Here is a 19,059-nt window from a genome sequence, read left to right as displayed (position 1 = left end):
AATTATGTAGCTTTAGAGTTCCGGATTCTCAGACCGCTGCAAAAGGCAAAATGTGATCTTGGGCAAGTTGATGCGCGCTTGGATTTGCAAATTCTTAAGCGAAAACGTGCCAAAATATCTTGAGCGCCAAATAGTTGCGATGCGCTAAAAACCGGATTCACCCAAACTGTTCTAATTTTTTTTCTAGGAGATGTAAAGCAGATGCAAAATAGTCCTTTTAGTTTGTTCAATTTATTTTCTATTCTAGGATGCTTTCAAGGTAGAATTGAGATTAATATCACATCAGTGTTATCAGTGTCGATTTTAAAATATTAGTAACACTTGCAAAAATTTCGATTGAGTTCATTTATTTATTGACATTTCGTCAGTTAGCTCAAACAGAGCAATTTAGATTACAGGCTTGTGACATTTTACAGTAAATGACAAATATCTCTCAACCAAAACATTAGCATGCAGATTTTGTTTGTTTTAGCTTTTTTAATTCTCCCAAAAGAACAGTAAAATTAGCAGTGCAGAGCTGATGAAGTAAAAAACGCAGCAAAGCTAGTGTCGCTTTTTGCTCGCTTGAGCAAAAACGGTCAAATGCTAAATGCATCAACATTTATTTAATTGATAGCGTATTGCTCAATGTGGTCGACCATTGAGCAACCGCTGACGAAGTGGGCAGATTCCGAATGCGCCGACAGATAGTTTCCGAGAGCTTCCACTTATCTTGATACCATCAAGCAGATACGGACGAGTAGCCAGTGCTTCTATTTAAACCGGACCAGTCTAACAACGAACGTCAACCAGAGAGGACGCCAGATCATCAACAACAAGCGGACTAGCGTGTGTGTAAGGTTGAAAACTGTCTGGCAGAAAGCGAATCTGAAGAAAATATTCTCATAAAAAACTTGGATAAAATTCAAATTTTAAGAAGGAAAAGTGCTTGTTTAAAAAAAATAATGATCATATTGAGTTAAAAACAAAAAGATTATAAAGGAATATTAATTTCAGTATCTTCAGCATTGAAAAAACCGTCAGAATCAGTAAATCGAAACAAATAAAATATAAATTTTTGCTAGTTCTCTGAGTTTTGGTTTGGATTCCACCTGAAATCTAAATAAAAAAATGGATTGAAACAAGTTTAATAGGAGAATCGACAAAAGTTGGGGAGATATACAACTTCGACAACGAAACAAGATAAGAACGAATGGAAACCTGAAAGACATAGACATCTTTATCTTTACATATTGGGGGTCCGCGACAGCCGAGCGGTAGCGCCGGTTAGAAAATCGGCCCATGAGCGCCGGGGCTCACCACCTCGACGGCGTGGGTTCGAATCCCAACCGAGACCGGACCCTCCCCTGTACGAGAGGCCTGACTATCCACGTACAATAGGGTAAAAAAGTCTCGTAAGCCCTTAACGGGCATGCATGACCAACAAGGTCGTTACGCCAAGAAGAAGAAGATCTTTACATATCAATAACTATTTGCGAAACGTTTATCAAAATTATTTATAACACCAGACCATTAACAATGGGTGAATCTTTCTACAAAGAGATAAAATAATTGAAAAAATAAGAATTCTCAAGTTAAGATGAGAAAAACAGCCTCATATAAGAGCCAAATATATCCCAACAGTGACCTTTATAATTTCTTGTAGTAATGAAAGAAAAGATCAGACAAATCTTGACGGGATCAATTTAAAGCTGCTTGTACGTTTTTGTGTAATAGTTCTACTCATTAATCGATTACGAATTTTGTAAACAATAACCAAATCAAAATCAATCAAATGGGGGCCCGCGACAGCCGAGTGGTAGTGCCGATTAGAAAAATCGGCCCATGAGCGCCGAGGCTCACCACCTCGACGGCGTGGGTTCGAATCCCAACCGAGACCGGTCCCTCCCCTGTACGAGAGGAGTGACTATCCACGTACAACAGGGAAACAAGTCCTTAAGAAGCCCTTAACGGGCAGGCTTGACCAAGAGGTCGTTATGCCAAGAAGAAGAAGAATAAGAAGAACCAAATTAAAAATGTGTTGAAAGTACAATGACCTTTTACCAGCTACCGAATGTACCCACACTGGTTTATGGCCTGAGCAAAGTATTTTTCATTAATTTTCTAAAAGAAATTCATTCCTTTATGTTGCTCGTATCTTGATCACACACATTTTAAGTAGAAATGAAAGAATACTCAGAACACTTGTTCTCTTGACGGGTCTGGTTCTTCCTTTTATTTATAGAAGAGGGGAACTACATGTATTTCCAAACTACCTTTCGGCCATAGTTTACCGTTATCTTGTTCTGGGGTTATACCATCCAGCGTCAGCACGCCACCCTACGCATGGCGTTGTTGTTCGCCTCAAAGCTTACATTAATCATCTTTCGGCGTGAGCAGTTACGCATGAAAATGTCAAAATTAATCAATATCATTTTCACTCGGGTATCGGCAACGTAATCGTCGCCAAAACATAATTCATCAAAATTAGCATCGGAAACTTCACCTGGGAGCGTCTTCGTACGAACAGATGGTAAAATCTGACATACGCAACCGGCAACGCAACACCTCGCCAAACATATCCACGTGCACAAAAATATAAATATTCAAAATGATAAACGTAAATGCCAAAAACGCAATGAAATCGCTATAAAATTGTTGTATTTCTCAATAAAGCTTAATCGTTGCTAACAGCAAAGATCCCGCTCTGCCTCAAACTTCTACAATGATAACCGTTTCACAATGGCTCAACGATTCTGCTTGTGTCCGAATATATAAATACTAAGCGAAAGAAAGCTTGAGAGTGGTCGAGAATGTCGGGGTCACTAGAAAATTTGCAAAACTGTACCAACCTAAAACGAGTTGGTTGCACAAATCAACTTGTCAAGAAGTTATATTTATTATGATTTTGAATTTACGGGTTGTGCAATCAAAACAAGATGCGTTGAAAAAAAACATAGCAGACATTGATAATGGAAACATAATCGTAGTTCACGTTTCGATATATCGTTTTTTAGTTCGGGAAGACCTTCTGAACGGATTCTTGATTATGTTTTTCCTGTTCGCAACATTGCGTGGCAAGAGATTCGTGTTTCTTGCGTTGTTTTTGTACAGTCTACGATACAAAGCTCCGAGCTATGGAAGCATCAAACATTGGAAATTGGTTGTGATTGATCCTAAGTGATGTTGATGGAATCTTCCTGGAAGTGATTGTCGTGCACTTCCTTCCTTGGGATTGCAACTGTCTTATCGATCAATCGCACATGTTCTTCCGTTGAGGAATCACGCAATCGCATCAACACACATGGGCGTCTTCTGTCGCCTAGGCCTTAAACATATGCATCAGGTGTGACCTTGCGCCAAAAAATTTGCCCAGCAGCGGCATGGCGCATAAATGCAACCATCTACCAATAACAAAAGCATATAAACACACGAAGCCATATAAAAAAGATGCTGACATTGGAATAGTGGTTTAAGCATAGTGCGTCCGATTGGCTTGATTCGATTAGCAATGCTAATGAGCTGGAAGTGGGTAATTTCTCCACACTGAACGGATTATGATACGCCTGGGACGATAGAGATGATCGAGAGTGTGCGAACAGAATGAACAAGGGAGTGGTCTACTTGTTGAGAAATATGTTGCTACTTTATATTACCATACAAGATCGGTAATATTGGTGACGTAGAAGGTGAGTTGAAGGGGGGGTCCGCGACAGCCTAGCGGTAACGCCGGCTAGAAAATCGTCCCATGAGCGCCGGGGCTCGCCACCTCGACGGCGTGGGTTCGAATCCCAACCGAGACCGGACCCTCCCCTGTACGAGAGGCCAGACTATCTACGTACAACAGGGAAACAAGTCTCGTAAGCCCTTAAACGGGCAGGCATGACCAAGAGGTCGTTACGCCAAGAAGAAGAAGAAGAAGGTAAGTTGAAGCAAAAGTTCCACTTCTGTAAAATGTTAACAGTTTAATATGAAAATTTCTTATGTAACATCAAATAAAATGAAACTTTACCAACAACAACATCAAACATATAGCTTATTTGATCAATATGATGATCTACTTGCCTCGCCGCCGCCACTAGCTTTCAACTATGTACTAAACAATATTCAGAACTTTTAACTACAAATTATTGAATACCGATGTGATCATCGTCATGGGAATGACCAATCCTCCATAGTGTCAACAGTTTCCCAAACTTCCCACCCCTGTAACTTGATCCGTGCGCTATTAATATCAGCTACAAGTCAGAGATTTCCGAAAAGAAATCAATTTGATAAATTGCGCTACGTTTTAACTACACCAACAATTTTCTACATCAGCTGAGTTGCAAGACGATAACTGCCTGGATTTCGCGAACCGTAACTCTTCTCGACTTTTTGCTCCTGCGCGAGCGCATGCAACCAAACACAAGGTGCCTGAACAAGCGTTAACAACCTGCAAACCACTGTCGCCCGAGAAAGTGTGCGAATCCGAGAAAGACGCCACCCCGTCAAGGTCAGTAGCTTTGAGTTGACGCTAATGGTAAAAAATAATACCCAGCCATACCTTGCCATAATCAATGCAGAAGAGTAAAAAGTGGAGCCACATATGTTCCACGGTCGATTTTTTTATTTGTGGTCCTGTGAAAACATGCGACACCGCCATGTGTTGCCCAATGCTTAGGGGCGGTGCTGACGCCCACTAATTGGCGAATCGATAATCGATGCCAAACAAAACGATGCTACATATCGAATAGAGGTAAAATGCTCACAAAGTTTGGTATGGAACCTTGTCTAACGGCTCTGCATGCGGGAGATCAAGCTCCATATATTTAATTGAGGGAAGCGTTAAAAAGCTACTGAAGTATTAACGCTTATCAAACAAGTATGTAGCATAATAAACTACACTTTGATAATATTATTTTTCTCTTAATTGTTTGAGAATGTTTGGCTAACATCAAAGTATCTAGTATGAAGTTAATAAGTTTAATCTGGAAGAGAGTAACATCATTGAGGCCATTTTCTCTGAAAAAAGTGCCGGGTGCAAAGTTATAAATTAAATAGCTAAATATTAACTACCATTAGATACCAGACAACTGTTTTCAATGCGGCATGCTTTACACCGGTCCATGAAACCGTTTGAATATGTTTAAATTAAAATTGATGATATTAAAAGATCATTCCATTTTTATGTCTTTGCTTTTATGAGCCACGGATGAATCAAATAAGCCACCGTGCCTTACTCCAACAGCCGGTGTAGTAGCGTTCATAAATTTAGATAACACCTTACTGACACTCGACCGGTACAACGTGCTACTTTGGCTTCAACACCAACCGCTCGTCTGGGATGACACACTCGACAGTCTAAGGTGCGTGCAATACATCTGAGTGCTTCTTCTCGGGTAGCAGTCAGTTCAAGGAAGGCGTGGTCGTAAAGCCTTGAAAACCTGATCTGTCCGTTTTATAAATTAGATGCCGACCGCCCAAGCCGATGGTCGCACTTGCTCAGAAAACTATCATCCCAAATGGAACCCAAATGCCACCTCGATGATTGCCATCCGGCGTCGTATCGGTCGGGTTGGAGATCGATCAGGTAAAATATGTTCTCCACCGTGACACATCCGAGAGCTTGCGGAATCTCGATGTGGTCTCGTTATTACAACAGCACCCAACAAGGAATGTTTTGAAACTATTCAAAAACGCTATTCTATTTCCGTTTCGACTCCGGAAAGTCCACATCCAGGTGATACACGCAACCTTTTTTTTGGATCATTCTTTCAACCTTGTTGCTGAACTGCTAGTAACCGGACATTTCTGTCCAGGGATTGCCACTCGAGTGAAGATGATTCTACAAAGCTCGCAGCGACCGTCGTCGCAGCGGAGTACGTACTAGCGATGACGTCGCGTGCGCTGCTGACCTTTCTTCCCTGAGCAAAGGTCTGCGTAGGGAAGCATGGAGGTGGAAGGATCGGCATAATCAACACCCTAGAGGGATCGCACCGGCGCCCAGCCGACCGAAGCTTGCGGATGGCTGATCACTCTCTCGCTCATTCTTTTCTTCCCACTACCCACTACCAATCTAAGACGATCTTGTTGCTCCCTCTTCGAGGCTAGATCACTCTCACTCTCTATGGTACGCCGGTGAGAAGATTCGTCTCCGTGAGATCGACCGACTGCTATAAGCTGCTCCATCTTTTCCATCAGTTGTATTGTCCTCCCCTCCTGCGGTCCGCAGGCTCCGAATCTGTCTCTCTCTCGGTGTAGTCGAAAAGAGCAAATTTGGGATAAAAAGAGAGAACATTGCATCCCTTATGGATGCGTGAATCAGTATCCGCAAGCAGGGAGGGGTGGACACGATGGTCCTACTAAGACGGTACGCCCGTACGCACCCTCGGTACCGGTGTCTACATATACTAGGCCTTACCGCGCGCGTACTACTCGGATTCGTGACATCTCGCTCTGGCACGGCCACGGGAAAACCCCGCCACGATGGAGCCTCCCGCATCACTGGTACACTGCAAGGAAGATGAGTACCGTCTCCCCCCAACCCTTCAGCTCCTCAACTCGCTCCTCTTTGACGAAGGCTTTGACGCTGGCTGACGGTGGCTTGGTCCATCGTGCACCACCCAAATCCGACGATATAAATAAACCGTGCCATACGGAGCGGTCGTTCAGTCGTGTGAACCTACGACGGGTGCTAGTATTCGGCCCCACGACCCGACCGAGGTCCTCGACACGCTGACACACGGTTCACGCGTGTCCTACGTTCAGTGGCTTGGTGATCATCACACATGATCAGTGAGAAGAAATCGGACAAAATCGGATACATTCGTTAGCTGGAATTGGCTCAAGTGTTGGTGTGTCCTTCCCGAGACAAACGCGGGACAGGATCAGGACAAGGATATTCGATACGGTTCCAAGAAGGACTTTTCCTTAAAACAGTGCATTGGTGAAGATCGCTGAATATTAATTCTTCTCCCGCCCGGCGGGTTCGTTTCTGTCGTGAAGTTGTTCGTCAATCGGTTGCAAAAATGGTGAGAATTTTTATCAAATCAACTTTTGGTTACGTTAAGCTTGTGTCAAAACAGAATGCAGGTATTAAAGGGGGAAAATATAAAAAAGTGCGAAATTCCGACATCCGGTTTTTCTCCATCTTCTAGTGCCTAATGAGTTTGTAGTACTGCACCTCGTGTGCTCGTGTTTGTGCGTGTCTTTAGGTGCATGCGAACGAGTGTTTTTTCCCAATCATTTGTGTGCTGCACGTGCGACAAAATGTGTCAAGAAATGTCGTGACCGGAGCGAAGGGTGTCCTTTGCCATTTTTATTCTTCTCTCTATCTCTCCGCTTGTCAGCACTCATGTTGTTGCAGATTTGTTTTTTGTACTATCCTTTCCCACATCGTTTTGTTGTGCTTAATTATGTTTTGCTTTTGTTTTGCTTGCCTTTATTGTCCAAGTGCTGCATTATTAATTGAGCATTATCGTAAGCCATGCCGGGCCGGTTGACCGGCTGACTTTTGCCCCGTTCTGACCCAACTTTTTCTAGCCCTAAGCCTAAAGGTGCACTACACTTTGTTGCAAATTCACACAAAACAACAAAAAAATCCGCACACTCAAGGGTCGTGAGAGATTTTTGCCCATTTCGCGAACGAGATGCGCCACGGGGCAGGTGCATGGATGGGTTTGCAAGTGGGAGCAAAGCGTATGCTACCGAACGGCAACTGCTACCGAGAGGATAAAACAAAGTAGACACCCTCTCCATCATATGCATAAAAAAACCCTTTTCCCAGCGAAGACACAAGAAGATGTTCAACACAACGGCCGTGTATTTTCCTCCCGTGCAAGTGTCTTCATTAAATCATGTCCACCCTTTGGGGACGAAAGTGGTGCCAATCGGTCGGAGTAAACGATCGTGGCGCTTCCTAACCTTTGCCTGAGCGTCGCGAAAGATTATTAGTTTTTATTGCACTCGGTTCGATCGATTCGAGCCGTTATGCAATCCGTGACGCCCTCTACATTGGTGACTTTTACAAACGCTCGCTCCATCTTTCGGCGCATGCAATTTTGTGCCATTGCATCCCCCTTCGTTCGGTTACACGGTTTTTTCGGATCGTGGTGTTTTTCTTTTACGTGCAATTTTCTCGACCAATGAACCCCACCGATGGACAATGATTCTGCCCAACGGAAGGCCTTTGGGAACGTTTTGGGAAACTCGGTCCCCGAAAAGGTGGCTGGAGTAAAAAGTGGAACAATACAGACTCCCTCCCCGGTGCTTGGGTGTTTTTTATTTGTATTTATTTGTCTGCTGTTCGTTGGTCACTGTTTTTCACTTAGACCCTTCCTCGGTTGCGGTTCGTCTCTTATTTTTGAGCCCAACGCTTTGACATTTCAATCAAGGCGAAGGAAGGCGACGTTACAGAAGAAAGCTTTTTTTTAACCTCGTTGTTTGCACTAACAACTTGATTTTTACAAACCTATTTTTACAGGTCAGTCTGTACAGGAGAAAACAGGTCAGATTTGGCACACCAAATTTGAATTATTTTTGCACACCCGTTTGCGCCTTCTCTCATGCATAATACTCGTGCAAGAAATAGTGTTCGCTAGTGAAGAATCTGGGGAAGCCTCCGGCAGAGCGCCGCGCCTGAATGTGTGAAACATTTGTCAAATAGGTTTTGGGTGTTGTTTTTCTTGTGCTCTGCCAAAACGCATCCCTCCCGCTATACGTATGGACATTATCCAACCCAAGTGTCGTCTCCCGCACGACCGTCACAAGCCACCAAAAGGTCGACCCACCCGGCGGGTGATGCTCGGATGCGAACAAGATGAAGATAAACCACCAGGGAGAGCACTGCGGTTCCGCAAGGATGGATGATTTAATGGCCGCCTGAGCGGTGTCTGTTTGCCCGATTATGACACCACACGGATATGTAGAACCATGATGCCATAATGACAAACATGCCAAAGCAGGCAAAGCGCGGGATGAGGGGGAGGGGGAGCACACAACACCGATGGCGAGGTGATTGATGCTGCTTGTCTTTATCGTGTTCATGATATTTGATTAACCAATTTTTTACCTTTTTCCAATATTTTTTTCCGTTGATTCGGTTGGTGGAGTTGTAAAGAGGCTATTTTTAGCATCAGCATGAAAAAAAATAATTTTAGAAGGGTTTCTTTAAGCAAACGGTTAATTAAAATCAGTAGACCCAATGTTGTTGTTCGAGAAACTAAGTTGATTTTCATTCTTAAAGCCCCTTTTCGATCTTATTTCTGTATTGAAGAAATCGGGACTGGCATTGAGACATTTGGAAATAAAAGATTCATGCTAATCGAATTTGGATCTGATTGCTAATAAATTGTTCTCTTCGCGAGCATTTGCAAAATCACTACACAACAAACAAATCCACAACAAAGCTTAACGAAAGAAATTGAAGGAATCAAGAAATGTATCTATTATTTGCATTCGTTAGACAATAAAAGCATTGTAGGAAAAAAAATCGTTCATACTCCACATTTCGATTGGTTTTGATTTATTCTCTTAACCCTACGACCTTCCTAGGGTTTGTTCAGCGTCTACCACTTGACTGACATAGAACAAACTCCTAATGCTACTTAGCTTCATCACTTTAAATCACTTAGCACATTTCAAGCATCTGAACATTTGTTCCTTCCCTTGGTCTTCTGCGCGTGAAGCCGTGGGTTTGGTGCCAAATCAACTCCACACCTCCGGTCGCAACCATAAAAAAGTAACTGGCACTCAACCTAACACACCTCACGTGGGCGTACGGAATACACCTTTCCTGCTGCTGCAGCGATGCTATTGCATCCGTCCGTCTGCAGCTCCCAACCGTTAAGTCTCGGACGGGTCCGCCGTTTAATGTTGAACGGCCAGCTTCTAATGCTCGTTCACCTCTCTCACCGGCGTCTAAAGACCACAGAGCAGAACGGTTAACCAGCGTCCAAACACTCCGAACCACCGCCAATAACCATAAACGGCCCCGAGTGATTAATGATGAGCTGAAAAGTTCACCCCGATTCCAACGTTTCGTTGAACCAAAACGGCGGTTCCATTGACGTTTGTTCTGGTTCTCGGCTCAAAGTAACGAATTCGCGCCAGCGAACAGTTTCGCTAAAGTTCATCGTGCCAATTCTATTTTTTATCGACCCACTTTGGGGCACTTTTGTTATCGGCAACAAATTGAATTTGATGTTTTTATGTCCCGTCCTGGTGACCGAGGGAACAAATATCAACACTCCCGAGCCGGCCGATCGCCAATTTCAGTTCAATGTGATCTCCACCCTCTTGCAGACCGCGCGACAAGCACCGTACTGCGAGCGAACACCGTACCGAACTTGAGCACCGAACAAACTTGTCCTTCGCGATGCCCGACGATGGGCTTTTAACATTGCAAAAGCCCCCTTTTTTCCAATTGCCACTCGATAATTGAATGTGCTAACCTATTTGTGAAAGGGAACCGTAACGGAGTAAGGTAAACACCGGGGGACAGGCGAGCCGGGGGGGGGGTAGAAAAAGATGTTTCCAAACTCCTGAAACTCCCTTTTCTTGCTCTCGAGCACGGCTGCTGGGACGTTAGGTTGGCCGCGACGAAGGAGAATTCGTCCGGGAGTCTCTGGGAGGAAGATGCACTTTCGATTTCAATTTCGCCGTGAGTCGTACGTCATTTTCCCGGTGAGGCAATGGATATAGGTCGTAAAAAGGGAGGCGTTTTCACGTCGAACGCTTGCAAGACGAGGAACCTGTCATGTCTCTTAGCGTTTCAAATAATGGACGCTACTAATAGTATTGAGAATGCCCTCAATTATGAGAAGTAAAAGATAAATTCAAAAACAACTACATTCGAAATAAATCAAAACAAAACAATCGGCTAGTTCAAAATCGTATTTTTGGTATTCACGGAAATCTTGACGACCTTTTTCCAAGGTTAATGATAGTCGTAACAGGAGCTAAACTTAACCAGAGGGCCATCTCCTTCGATCGATTACCTAACGGTCAGTAGTATGAAGATGTTCGTCGAGTGAACACACCTTGTCCCCATAAAACATGAAAAAATGAAACAAAGTTTGCCCACCAAAGGTCCATGCCCTCGGGCGAGTCGACAGAGATGAAGCAGTGACGGCGACCATTTCTTCTCCCTTTTCGATCGCGTGCGTGCGAAGATGATGATCTTCGACATTTAATTTCGCTTTTGAACGAAAACAAAACCAGCCAGCACACACCCAATTATTTCGTGGAACCAAAGAGGAAAGCAAAAGCTCCCGGGAACCACGAGAAAAATTAAAATCCAAAAATCAACAACACACATTTTAAAATAATCAAATTGGACCCATCGTAGGGCTGCCAAAAATAACCGGTCGTTGCTCATGGTTTCTGCTCTGGGCAACCGAAATTTCCGTACGTGGAGTGATAAATGGCTGCTGGCTGATCGTGGTTCAGCATATTTACCATAAGCTCCACCGGACGCCTGGAATGTCCGCGCATTCCCATGCGACCGTTGAGCAAGATCTGCTGATTTCAAGGTGAATTCATAAATGCTAATGTGAATGAATTATGAAATCCTTACCCAACCGGAGACGGGATCTGAAACGATACGGGGCTTCCGAAATCGCAGTCTTGCCCGAGGAAGGGAAGAAAAAATTGTATTCGTCCACTGTCAATGCTAATTTATGTTCGGCGAGAGGCAGCAAAACCTATTCCATGTGGAGTATGCAAATACCGCCACAATGTCAACGAAAGTTGCTGAATGGCAGATAAGATGAACGTCACAGCATTTCATCACGCGTTGCATCGGTGGACGTGCTTTTGGGTGCATAGATTTGTTTCGGCTTTCGATCATTTCGGATGCTGTTGTTTTTTGATAATATTGTTTAAAAAAACCAGTTAGGTTAGATGACTCGGAAGATTTACTATTTTTGTCGCTTACAAAACTGTCTCCTTTTATTACTCTGGCCCGTGCTGGGCGAAAGAGGTGTTTATTATTTAAACATTAAACATACTTCGCAACCACGCAACCGCCGTCCGGCCTGTGATGCTGACCCGCCGGGCAGTTCACGAACCCATGAAGTGTGTGGTGAACTATGAGGCCAGAGCGGCCCGCTGCAGCATCTTCGCTTTGCGTACCCTTTAGCATTTAACCGATAAAGTTATGTCATGCAGTTGCGATAAACCGCAACAATACAAAGCACCCGTGTATGCACTGCCGCTGCTCGTTGCAAACCGTCTCCACAATTCCCGCGCGGAACGGTACGGGAGGCGTATGTCGTCGATGGGCGCCACATGTCACCGCTTCGATGCTTTTCTCAAACATTGACAATTGCACACACACACACACACACTCACACACAAAAGCACAGATACAAATCGATGAGCTTATATGCAGCATCGATGCGATTTAACGAGATGAAAAAATGCCACAGCTAATAAGTCACCCGGTGGCATAAAGCGCTTCCATCCAGGTGCGAACCGTACGAAAGACTTCAACGGGCAGTGACGTGACGAACCCGGATGCAAGATGTTTAGAATAAAAAAAACCGACGAAAGCGATCAGGCCTCAATGATGCTTGGTAAAGAGTAGGATTTTTGCGCGACATTCAAAACGTCAAATAGCCAGGAAGGGGTGTAGGGGGCGGGGGGGTGGATTGCATGATTAAATAGCAATCAGATGAGAAAATGAGCTTTTCAGAAAGAACAGGTACCTACATCCACGCCTCGTAGTGCTATATAATTTTTATTTGCCTTCCGTTTCGCATATTCATAACACATGTGTGTGGCAGTATAGCGACCTCACTTCGTAAGCCAAATTTCGCAAAAATTGGCAGTACCGAAACCGAATCGCCGTAATGGAACACTTGACATTCAACGACAAATTAGTGGTGTCTCCCACCTCATCCACGCTCGATGTCATCTTTACTGCCGCACAACATCTTCATGAAGCGCCGTACAAAACTCGCCGAAAGTCGAAAAGAGGCCCTCCCAAAATCGCACAGCCTTCAGCTGTCAGCTGTGACGTAATTTCCCATACGAAAAAATGAGCATAATTTTGGACTGTACCTTCCCTAGAACGTGCAAGCCGTATAGCGGGTTGGATGAAATCGATCGTCAATTCCCGTAAAAGAAACAAAAAGTAACGCGCTGAAAGTAAAAGTTCCAAAAACCGTATACCCACGCATGGCATCAGCTGTTCTTTTTTCGCATTCGAAGTATTTGATTCGACCCGCGCGGGAAGTAGGTCGCGCAGTTTCAATAGGTTAGGGAGGCTAGAGCTTACAGCGACTCCTGCAAGTTCATTAACTGACCGGCAACGTACCCAGCCTTACCCGACTTTCCCATGGGGTTGCTCGTCACATCGGCCACGAAGGTCACCATAATCAATCTCTTTCCAATTACTGATCGAATCGGATTCGGGCCGCGGAGTCGTTGACGCGACGCGAGATATAAAGGCGCTCGTAATTGCGCCGGCAAGCACGTGGGGGAAACCCGGCCCATTCCATCGCCAACGCGCCAACAAAGGTTGTCCCTTGGTAGGTCGGGTGGATCTCATGGTGATCGTGTTAGACTGAACGATGTGCTGCCTTCAAAGCCGAGCGAAGGATTCTCCGGACCGTGTCATCCATCATGACACCTCATGGAGGTACCGGTTTCGAACGCCATTTCCTAACCCTACCTGCGTTCCGGGCTGGGTCAGTGAGTCAGTGAGACGCTGGCCGGAGGGACCACCTTAGTAGAACGCGTCTCGTAATGGGAAGATGAGTTATTTTAGCTGATCCAACGCGATCGGATATGGCACATTGTTCAAGGGATGCAATAACTCCTGTACGTGTATTGCAGTGGCCGGCAGACACCCGGCTTTCGACGTGTTGTGTACGCAATCCAAGGCGTTGCTGACACGTTAACACGTTTGATTTGTGGTCGAAGGCGCTGATGCATATAGCTGCATATACTGATCGCTCAAAAGATGGGTAGGGAGAACGATCAGGTGATCTTCATCACAGCTGCCAGCACAACAATGTTGCTGTGTTGGGTCGAGAAATGTCTTAAAGTTCTGTCCTAATGGCTGTCGGTGCTACTTTCATCTTTTGCAGCGATTCCTACTGCTGATCGGTTGCCTACTAGCGGCGTCCAGTAGCAATGCCGAGATCACGACCGTCCTGGGCCAGAACGGGTACGACTACACTCCACCGAAGGTTCCCTTTCCGCCACCACCCAGTTGTCCGGCCGGAGGCGTTCCTCCGTACTGTTGTACTAATGGCGGCCAAGGACCAAACTGTGTAGTTCCGACACCGCCACCACCACCAAGTTGCCCTTCTGGAGGTGTTCCACCGTACTGTTGCACCAACGGAGGAACCGGACCTAACTGCTACGTCCCTCCACCACCGACTCCTCCTCCAACGAGACCACCACCGCCGCCACCACCAAGCTGCCCAGCTGGAGGAGTCCCGCCGTACTGCTGTACCAACGGAGGATCTGGACCAAATTGTTATGTCCCTCCTCCGCCAACTCCTCCGCCAACTCGTCCTCCTCCACCACCACCACCAAGTTGTCCAGCAGGAGGAGTCCCACCGTACTGCTGTACTAATGGAGGATCTGGACCCAATTGTTATGTACCTCCGCCGCCAACTCCTCCTCCAACCCGACCACCACCGCCGAGTTGTCCTGCTGGAGGAGTCCCACCATACTGCTGTACCAACGGAGGATCTGGACCGAACTGCTATGTGCCACCACCGCCAACTCCTCCTCCGACAAGACCACCACCACCAAGCTGCCCAGCTGGAGGAGTCCCACCGTACTGCTGTACCAACGGAGGATCTGGACCGAACTGTTACGTACCTCCTCCACCAACTCCTCCTCCGACTCGACCTCCACCACCACCGACTCGTCCACCGAGCTGTCCGGCCGGAGGCGTCCCACCGTATTGCTGCACGAACGGAGGATCGGGACCGAACTGCTACGTTCCGCCTCCGCCAACTCCTCCACCGACACGACCACCACCTCCGAGTTGCCCTGCCGGAGGAGTTCCGCCGTATTGCTGCACCAACGGAGGATCCGGACCGAACTGCTACGTTCCTCCACCCCCAACTCCTCCACCAACACGTCCTCCTCCACCACCTCCAACCCGTCCACCTAGCTGCCCAGCTGGCGGTGTTCCACCGTACTGCTGTACGAATGGCGGCCAAGGACCGAACTGCGTCGTTCCCACACGCCCCCCGAAAGGTGACGAGTACCTACCGCCATGTCCGAACGGTGGCCAAGGGCCGAACTGTGTAGAACCTACGCGCCCGCCTGTAACTCCAGCTCCAAGGTAGGTTCACTAGTAAAGTGTGCTAAACGGTAGGGAAAACGAAACGTAATCGCTAGTACAGTCATGTAATTCCGCTACTCAGTCTGTCAAAAAGAATATCCTTTCATATCCTTTGAAAACCTACAAACCAGTACAAAACAAACAAACAAATGAGTCCTCGAATTGAATTATCGAATTTCTGTGGATATTTAGCGTTGTTTTTGTATTTTAGGAGCAACAAAATAATAGCCGTAGCTTCCAAAAAAAGTCTTTTTTCCAATTTTACTTCAACACACCGACCGCATCTTAAGCTTGGCTCGAACGACGATGATACAAGAGAGACCAGTATAATTCACGATTACACTGGCGACTAAGGATTAATCGTCTCCTTTTATTCAGTAGCGAAATGTGTGTGGAGTTTGGGCACAGTAAAAGTCAATAACTATCACCGTCCCATCGTCTAATTACTCATGTACGTTGCTCCTGCAATTCTGAAGTTCTAGGTCGTTGGCTTATTTTCAGAAAATTTCTAGTATTAAAAATGCGAGTCACCGTATACGACTTTGCTGGAACTTCGCATGATTAACCCTTTTAACATATGCTATTGTAGGAAAACGGTCTCTTAGCCTTGACTTCTAAATTACTTTTTCAGGCCACCATTTGGATGTCCTAATGGAGGAGTTCCACCAAACTGCTGCACCAACGGCGGACAAGGACCGAACTGTATGATTCCACGACCACCTCCGCCACCACCGAGCTGTCCTTCGGGCGGTGTTCCCCCGTACTGCTGTACTAACGGAGGTACTGGTCCCAACTGTTATGTCCCACCTCCTCCTACGCGTCCACCAACCCGTCCACCACCTCCGCCAACTCGTCCACCGAGCTGCCCAGCTGGAGGTGTCCCTCCGTACTGTTGTACCAACGGAGGATCTGGACCGAACTGTTATGTCCCTCCTCCACCAACTCCTCCGCCAACTCGTCCCCCACCTCCACCGACTCGTCCACCGAGCTGCCCGGCCGGAGGAGTTACGCCGTATTGCTGCACTAACGGAGGATCAGGCCCGAACTGCTATGTTCCGCCTCCCCCAACTCCTCCTCCAACTCGCCCACCCCCAACACGACCACCAAGCTGCCCGGCTGGAGGAGTTCCTCCATACTGCTGCACTAATGGCGGTTCTGGTCCCAACTGCTATGTGCCACCACCGCCAACTCCTCCACCAACTCGCCCACCACCACCGCCGACGCGCCCACCGAGCTGCCCAGCTGGCGGAGTCCCACCTTACTGCTGCACTAACGGAGGATCCGGTCCTAACTGTTACGTACCTCCGCCGCCAACACCTCCGCCAACACGGCCACCGCCACCACCGCCAACACGACCACCGAGCTGCCCTGCGGGAGGTGTCCCGCCGTATTGTTGTACGAATGGAGGATCTGGACCAAATTGTTATGTCCCTCCACCCCCAACTCCGCCACCTACCCGACCACCTCCGCCGCCGACGCGCCCGCCGACGCGCCCGCCGAGCTGCCCTGCAGGAGGCGTCCCACCGTATTGCTGTACCAACGGAGGATCCGGACCGAACTGTTACGTACCACCACCACCGACACCACCACCAACGAGACCACCACCACCTCCAACTCGTCCTCCAGCTTGCCCATCCGGTGGTGTTCCACCTTACTGCTGCACCAATGGAGGTTCTGGACCGAATTGCGTCGTGCCGACGAGGCCTCCTCCACCTCCACCGACGCAAGGCAATGAGTATCTTCCTCCGTGCCCTAACGGTGGTGTTGGTAAGTGGAACCTGGAAACAATAGGAATTTCCCAAATGTTGGACTCAAGATATTGTTTGCTCTACTACTTGCCGCATGCTCATAATGTGTGGCTCTAAAACTGTTGAGTTACAGCTAGTAGTTCTGCTAAATTTTTTTTTGTCATTCGACTTCATCTTAGACAAGGACAACTGCATACGGTATGGATAAAACATTATGTTTTCTTTCCTCAGGACCAAGCTGCCAAGTTCCGCCAACGCGTCCACCATCTTGTCCGTCCGGTGGAGTACCGCCTTACTGCTGTACTAATGGTGGAACAGGACCTAACTGCTACGTACCACCACCTCCTACTCGCCCGCCAACACGACCACCACCACCACCAACGCGCCCACCTAGCTGTCCATCAGGTGGAGTACCGCCGTATTGCTGCACTAATGGAGGATCTGGTCCTAACTGTTACGTACCCCCGCCGCCAACACCTCCTCCAACGCGACCACCACCGCCACCGCCACCAAGTTGTCCGGCAGGAGGAGTCCCACCGTACTGCTGTACTAATGGAGGATCTGGACCCAACTGTTACGTACCTCCGCCGCCAACTCCACCTCCTACTCGTCCTCCACCACCACCGACTCGTCCTCCAAGCTGCCCGGCCGGAGGCGTCCCACCGTATTGCTGCACCAACGGAGGATCCGGACCGAACTGCTACGTTCCTCCTCCGCCAACTCCTCCACCGACACGACCACCACCTCCGAGCTGCCCAGCGGGAGGTGTTCCACCATATTGTTGTACCAACGGAGGATCTGGACCGAACTGCTACGTCCCTCCGCCACCAACACCACCTCCTACTCGTCCTCCTCCACCCCCGACCCGTCCTCCATCTTGCCCAGCCGGTGGTGTTCCACCGTATTGTTGTACCAACGGAGGATCTGGACCGAACTGCTACGTCCCTCCGCCACCAACACCGCCTCCTACCCGTCCTCCTCCACCCCCGACCCGTCCACCATCTTGCCCAGCCGGAGGTGTCCCACCATACTGTTGCACAAATGGAGGAAGTGGCCCCAACTGCTATGTGCCTACTCGACCGCCGCCACCACCGCCAACTCCTGGAAAGGATGAATACCTGCCACCATGCACCAATGGGGGAGTCGGTAAGTAGACCAGCAGCCAACTGCAAACAAAAGACAAATCTACATTTTTTTATGTGCTACTCTTCCACAGGACCGAATTGTGTTATTCCTCCAATTCCTCGACCAACACCGCCTCCACCAAGCTGTCCATCAGGTGGAGTACCACCGTATTGCTGCACTAACGGAGGATCTGGTCCTAACTGTTACGTACCCCCGCCGCCAACTCCTCCTCCTACTCGTCCTCCACCACCAAGTTGTCCTGCAGGAGGAGTCCCACCATACTGTTGTACGAATGGTGGATCTGGACCGAACTGCTATGTGCCACCACCACCAACTCCTCCACCAACGCGTCCTCCACCACCACCTCCAACCCGTCCCCCAAGCTGCCCAGCTGGAGGAGTCCCGCCGTACTGCTGTACCAACGGAGGATCTGGACCGAACTGTTATGTCCCTCCTCCGCCAACTCCTCCCCCGACTCGACCTCCACCACCACCACCACCTACTCCAGCACCTGGTTGCACTAATGGTGGTGTGCTGCCTTTCTGCTGTACCAACGGTGGTCAGGGGCCGAAATGTGAAGTACCGTCGCACACGTTGGAAGAAGACGGATATCATTACAAACGACCTAATAAACCGTTCACATTCTAGTTTTAAATTTTGCCCAAGGGATCACCTTGGTATCTGTATTGTATGTCCATTGAAATTTTCTTAACTAATTGTTTAAGATCCGTTCATCTGTGAATAGCAATAAATACACACTAAACTCATGTAAATTTTAAACCTTGGTTTCGAGTTTTTTTTTACTGTTTGATTTAACTTTACGTAAATGGCATCGTATCACACTCTTTACGAACGCACATGGTGTTGGATACGGACAGAATCCGATCTGGTCCTGTAAATCAACAGCAACGATGT

At 47.4% G+C, this 19,059-nt stretch overlaps 1 protein-coding gene across 1 annotated transcript; it reads left to right on the top strand.

Annotated features, from left to right (window-relative positions):
* Window positions 1-13,927: 13,927 nt before the first annotated feature.
* Window positions 13,928-18,792, top strand: LOC131264713 (nascent polypeptide-associated complex subunit alpha, muscle-specific form-like). Its single transcript, XM_058266983.1, has 5 exons — window positions 13,928-13,948; window positions 14,055-15,271; window positions 15,903-17,038; window positions 17,251-18,165; window positions 18,236-18,792. Exons 1-5 carry the CDS (start codon window positions 13,928-13,930, stop codon window positions 18,790-18,792), a joined length of 3,846 nt encoding a protein of 1,281 aa, XP_058122966.1.
* Window positions 18,793-19,059: the final 267 nt, after the last annotated feature.

The sequence above is a fragment of the Anopheles coustani genome, chromosome 2 (assembly GCF_943734705.1).
Source record: "Anopheles coustani chromosome 2, idAnoCousDA_361_x.2, whole genome shotgun sequence".
Lineage (NCBI taxonomy): Eukaryota > Metazoa > Arthropoda > Insecta > Diptera > Culicidae > Anopheles > Anopheles coustani.
The sequence above is the reverse complement of the archived record's forward strand: the minus strand, read 5'-3'. Positions and strand labels throughout refer to the sequence as shown.

Coding starts and splice junctions, on each gene's coding strand:
- LOC131264713 (XM_058266983.1), top strand. CDS start 13,928: ATGGGTAGGGAGAACGATCAG. Junction 17,039..17,250: donor GTGCCCTAACGGTGGTGTTG/GTAAGTGGAACC, acceptor TTCTTTCCTCAG/GACCAAGCTGCCAAGTTCCG. Junction 18,166..18,235: donor ATGCACCAATGGGGGAGTCG/GTAAGTAGACCA, acceptor ACTCTTCCACAG/GACCGAATTGTGTTATTCCT.